Genomic DNA, 5,823 nt, shown 5'->3' with positions numbered 1-5,823 from the left:
TATGCTGAACTTTCTATGTATTTTTTCAGTTTTGGGCGTATACATAGATTATTCATAACGAGTCTAGAACTGATGTCCAATGACAGCCTAACTTCTGCATAACGCACGGCTGCGTAATGCCATGAAATGATGCAAAAGCCAGTGTCCTGAGGGGGACAGCAATGCACCCAGAGGCGCCTAGTCCGCATAAAAATATTTCTTTGATCGCGGTATTCACCTAGCTGCTGTTTGCTGCCCGCCAAAAAAACAAAACAAGAAAAAGAGAGAATGAAGGGTTTGCAGTGGCAGCAGATTCAGCGTCATGTCTGTTAGGTTTGTAGGTGGTTGGTGTGATTGCAGGGAGGATCCATCACACTCACATTCTCCCTCACCCTATGATGGGGATGAAGTCTGGGGGATAACTGATTGTTTTCTCCTGTGAACCCCCTTAATACCAAAACGCTGCCAATACGCCATTAAATTAGCCTGATAAACCAGACTAAATGTGAGATTAAATGTATGATTTAGTCTGGCCCCGATAAATGAGACATCGGAAGATTATTGATGAGAACAACCTGCTGTCTTTCAAATCATGTCTGTGCCTATTGGCCAACGCTCTGACCAATGAGCGCAACTGACTGTGACGTAGTAACGTGACAGAAAGCTGGTGGGGGAGTGTAAACAAACAGCCTGTCAGTAAAACGGTGAAAACGTCCTCCTTAAAAGACGAAAGAGCGTAGAGACTCTTCCTGCTCACGTTTCAACAAAAACCCAAAGTCTAATCCTTCCAGAACTGATTCCAAAGCTGAGTCAAACGAGAACTATTAAATAGTTGTTGTCATCTTCCTTGTTGTGCTTTCTCCAGCGTCGCGCAGCCTCGTCGTCACAGCCTCAAAACCCGCCCGCTTTGCATCCAAAAATTCAAAGGACATCTCTGCTTTGTGATTGGCCCGCCAGTTCTAGGGCCTGGGGCATTGATCAAGGCAAGACCAACTCACAGGCAAAAATGATTTTGGGCTCTGGCGGGTGGGGCTAGTTTACTAGTTTACCATTATACAGTAGCTGGAAGTTAGAAACACGTTCATCGCTCGTCTGGCAGACATCAGATTCGTTGATATGTGTTGGAGATAAGATCTTGATAAGTTACGCAGAAGTTATGTGCATGTTAGTTGGAGTTTTGGACAAGCTAGATGCCACGACTTATGAGTAACTTACACTTAACGTATGTAGATGATCAGATAACTTACCTATAACTTATGGCCCATGTATGAGCATACGCTGGCATACGACCAAAGTGCCTGGTGTATACTGACTTGTGTCAGCGTGCTCATAACTTAAACAAAACAAGGCAGCGTTTTTGCCAGATGTTTTGCATTTCAGGCTTCGATAGCTAAATTGGTCCTGGTTTGACAGCGCTTTTAAAGGAAGCAGGGAGAGACTAATGGCAGCTCTCTGCTGACAAAAAAAAATATAACGATAGAAACGAGGCAACCTTTATTTGAAGTCACTAAAACCAAGCCTGCACTGCAAAAAATGTAAATCTACATAAGTCTTTTTTTTTCTTTAAATAACATTATATTTTCTTGATTTGAGGAGGAAAGTGAGACATTTAACCAATGGAACGAGTCAATTTACATTTAAAATAAGAAATGAACATTTGCATTGTCTTATTTCAAGTGCATATTATCCAATTATCCTAATTTAAGAGTAAAAATACTCATCCCATTGGCAAATTATCTCATTTAACTACTAAAATTAAAGGTAAGTACACTTAATTTAAGAAGATTTTACTCATTTCTAAATATTTTTTCCAGTGTGTATTTAGCATTAAAAAATAAAATTAAAAAAAAAGCTGTGCTGCATTTATTCGGCTTTATTCAGTCACCTGATCCAAAAGGCCAAACTTTGGGTACTCCTCCTCCAGGTCCTTACTGCCAGGGTCAGGGTGTTCTTTCACCAGGAACACGTCCCTCTCTTTGCTCTGCAAAACACAGCAGTGATGTCATTTTAACCAATTAACTCTCTAAATGCTGCCGTACAGGAATGGGAAGGACTGAACGCCACATTACCATCGTCTTCACTATGTTGTTGGGCCAGGTGAGCTTCCCTGGTCGCTGCCGAGTCGTCATGCACTCCCAGTACTTATCAATGAATGGGATGATATCCTGCAAATGGAAGGAGCTTTATTAAAACAACAGCTTCAAAAGGGAAGAATTAAAGGGGTGTTACTGAAAAAGAGTTTCTGTGAAATGGATTTCTGTCCAAGAAAATGACATTCTGATTAGAAAGAGAAGACCCTGTGTTCTTTTTTGGACTATTTTAAGCAGCACATATCCATAAAAGTCCTTTAAATGTTGTTCCTCCTCATTAGTAGTGAAAACATTTAGTTTTCCTCTTAGCTAAAGACTGGTTTAAGCTTGACATCATTGTGTGTTTAAATGATGTCATTTCAGCTTTAAACCCTTCAATGGAGCCTGAAATTTCTGTACAGCAAACCCAGGAAAATAATAATTAACAATAAAAAGAAAAACTTTAAAATCTGTGGGTTAGCTAGGCTTCATATCCTGCTGTGTTTGTTTAAAGTCATAGGGAAGCAGCTGTTCCAACTTTACATGAGTGAATAAAGTGAATGTGATTGGTAGATTATCAAGAGGGCGGGATTGTAGCGGCGGAAGGTTCGCAAGCTTTTTGGTTGTGGCCGGTTTGTCAGAAGCATCTTGCTAACAAGTTAGCAACTTCGAACTGATTCTTCCGAATTCTCCCAAGTGGTGCACGACTTTACATGAGTGAATAAAGTGAATGTGATTGGTTGTTTATCAAGGGCGCGGGATTGTTGTGGCAGAAGATTCTCAAGCAAGTCTTGTTGTGGCCGATGTCTCTGAAGCATGCTGCTAACCAGTTAGCAACTTAGTGCTAGTAGGTTCCCAATGGGAAATTCCATTGGGACCAAGTGGCACTAAATTGGTGACTTAGAAACGACACTGTCAAGGAACGCTATGGACAGAGGAAACATGCAAGAGGAGGAGAGTTTTTTTTGCATGGAACAATCTCCAGAAAGACTGGAAGTTGAGGGATTTGATTCCAATCGGACATTTTAAACGATTGCTCAAAGGTTTGGAAATGAGATCTATGGTTTGTAACTGTTATGAATTTCTAATTATAGATAGATGTAATTGTCAACTGTAATCTAATTTGTAATGTAATCTTTTGCCGCTGTCTTGGCCAGGACTACCTTGAAAAAGAGATTGTTAAAGCCGTACATGTTTGAGCCCTTGCCTCGCAACGCTGCCAGTTCTGTTAGCTCTACGCCTGCTGAAGGCACAGACGTCCATCGCTGTGAACACTGGGACGGAACTCAATGGGAAAGGAAATTATTCTGATTTCAACCGTTGCGTATATTAGCTGCGACATATGAATCAGAATGCTATGACCGAAAAATTTGGATTGGCAGATGACCGTTGATATATAAAATATATATAAAAATATATATATAACACATATTTTAAGACAGGATTTTTTTTTTATTGAAATTTTCTAACTTTTGTGACAATATTGTTTGATAAAGAGTACATTTATATACATTTTTAAGCCAGAATGATTTGACGTTTAAATATGATTTCCCTACAACTTTAAAACTCTGCTTTGAATAACAACAGCAATTGGAGTAGTTTTGTTGAACTGACAGAGCCAACTTAAGTGAATAGGACCTGATCTTCAAAGATTCAGAATAAGAGGAGCTAGACTGCATGTCCTTTTTTTCGGTTGGTGAAATAATTGGGCATCCTGTCGGTGATCTACAAAGATTTCAGTGCAAATGTTTTGACATTTTGGTTCCATCCAATAAAATGAGCATAGCTGTTTGATAATGGCTGTAAAAGAAGGAAGATGTTCAAAGCCATGGAGATGGAGCTGATAATAATAATCATTATCATACTAAATAATATTCATAAAGTCCTTTGTATAGATAGCCTTTCCCAAAGTGGAAAAGGAAAAAATAAAATTAAATATAAAAAAAGTTTTCCAGTAGGCTAAAACATAAATCTATAAATCAGAAGACAAATTAGAATAGAATCTGAAAAGATATGCTACAAAAAATGTTAATCTAAGTAGGTGATTTTTTTCTTGATTTTGCACGCTTTTTTTTGGCTTAGCAGTTAAGTGACACATTTTGCCAATGGAATAAGACAATTAACATTTAAAATAAGAAAAAACAACTAGTCTTTTAATTCAAGTGCATAATATCTAATTGTCTTATTTCAAAGGTAAAAATGCTCACTGCATTTGCAGATCATCTTAATTTTCTACCTAAATTAAGGGTAAATAGACATATTTTAAGAAATTTTAACTTACTTTCAGAACGTTTTTGCAGTTTAACATTTGTGAAAAACAGTAAATTAAAGCTCAAAATATTTTTTGTACATTTTGTTAAAAGTATCATTTTTGATGGTGGAAATCGTTTGAAATAAAATCACTCCATCAAACTTTTCATTTCTGTTAAGCACTTTTTTTCAAATTTCCATTTACAAAATGCGATCTTTGCCGCAGCAATAATGGAACAAAATTAAATCCATAGAGGTTAAGTTATTCATGGCAGCCAGTAGATAAATGTAAAAAAAAAAAAAAAAAGTATTTTCCCACATTTCATTTCTTGAAGGGAAGCAAGGATGGCCCAATTACTGGTGTCCCACGTTAGGCTGACAAAATCTGCCATTTTAATTTCAGTTTTAAAACACCTCTTCAATAACAAAACAACAACTGTGGTTTCAATTGTAAATCAAATGTTTAAGCATCTCTCCACCAGCGTCCAAAAGATGGACTCCCACCTTGTCTTTGGAGAACATGGTCTTAGGATGCTCATCTTGTGTTCTGGACCTCCATGTGAGGTTTGCCAAAGCTGTGAGGCACATTTCCTTCAGGTCTGAAAGAACAAAATGTGATTCAGTTAACATCTTGACACACATAAACAAAAAAACCAACCAAAAAAAAACACTGAACCTCAGGTTTCAGCAACAGGACACATACTTGCTTGTTTCCTGAGGAAGTACGTGTTGCCGCTGTGATGGCATACATTGCAGTGAAACACATAATTGGTCATGAAGGGGAGACACGTCCTGAGGGGGGAGAAAAGCAGTTAATGGCTGCATTGGAACCAAAAAGCAGCAATCGACATCCTGAAGACACGTACGCCGTTTCAATCCCAAATGTTTCCGCTGTGAACCACTTCATACACAAGGCGCACTGCAGCTCCACCTCCCCGAGCTGCCGCCCGCTCTCCTCATCTCCGGATCCAGTCAGAGTGCCGGCTGCTTCGGAGCCATCACCGACAGCCTCCTGGGCAAAAGGCCACAAAGTAAACAGCAACAGGGGTTAGAAAGTTGAAAACAACAACTTAATGTAAAACAGTGAAAACCACGGGCATCTATAATTGTAACCCGTTAAAACTCATTGGGAACACAGATGCTGCCTCCTTTGAACAGCTAAACACAGGAAATATAGATACACTTTATTTTAGAATTTGACTATATTGCCTAAATGCCAAAATTAAAATTCATAAAGTCGTAGGGAAACGGCCGTTCTAACTGATTCTTCAGAATTCTCCCAAGTGGTGCACGACTTTACATGAGTGAATAAAGTGAATGGTCGTTTATCAGGGGGGGCGGGATTGTTGTGGCGGAAGATTCTCAAGCAAGTCTGGTTGTGGCCGGTTTGTTGGAAACATCTTGCTAACCAGTTAGCAACTTAGTGCTAGCAGGTTCCCAATGGGAAATTCCATTGGGACCAAGTAGCACTAAATTGGTGACTTAGAAACGACACTGGAAGGAACGCTATGGACAGAGGAAACAT

General features: G+C 39.0%; 1 protein-coding gene across 2 annotated transcripts in view; it reads right to left on the bottom strand.

Moving 5' to 3' along the window:
• ash2l (ash2 (absent, small, or homeotic)-like (Drosophila)) overlaps window positions 1–5,823 on the bottom strand; it is a 22,477-nt gene that overhangs the window by 15,253 nt on the left and 1,401 nt on the right. For both annotated transcript variants that reach the window (XM_015401364.1, XM_015401365.1), the window contains exons 3-7: window positions 5,165–5,310; window positions 5,002–5,090; window positions 4,803–4,897; window positions 2,049–2,144; window positions 1,865–1,960 (exon numbers count right to left, since the gene is read on the bottom strand). In XM_015401364.1, the coding sequence (XP_015256850.1) occupies window positions 1,865–1,960; window positions 2,049–2,144; window positions 4,803–4,897; window positions 5,002–5,090; window positions 5,165–5,310 (522 nt within the window). The remainder of the gene's footprint in view (window positions 1–1,864; window positions 1,961–2,048; window positions 2,145–4,802; window positions 4,898–5,001; window positions 5,091–5,164; window positions 5,311–5,823) is intronic.

Source organism: Cyprinodon variegatus, unplaced genomic scaffold, assembly GCF_000732505.1.
Source record: "Cyprinodon variegatus isolate N-32 unplaced genomic scaffold, C_variegatus-1.0 Scaffold1213, whole genome shotgun sequence".
Lineage (NCBI taxonomy): Eukaryota > Metazoa > Chordata > Actinopteri > Cyprinodontiformes > Cyprinodontidae > Cyprinodon > Cyprinodon variegatus.
The sequence above is the reverse complement of the archived record's forward strand: the minus strand, read 5'-3'. Positions and strand labels throughout refer to the sequence as shown.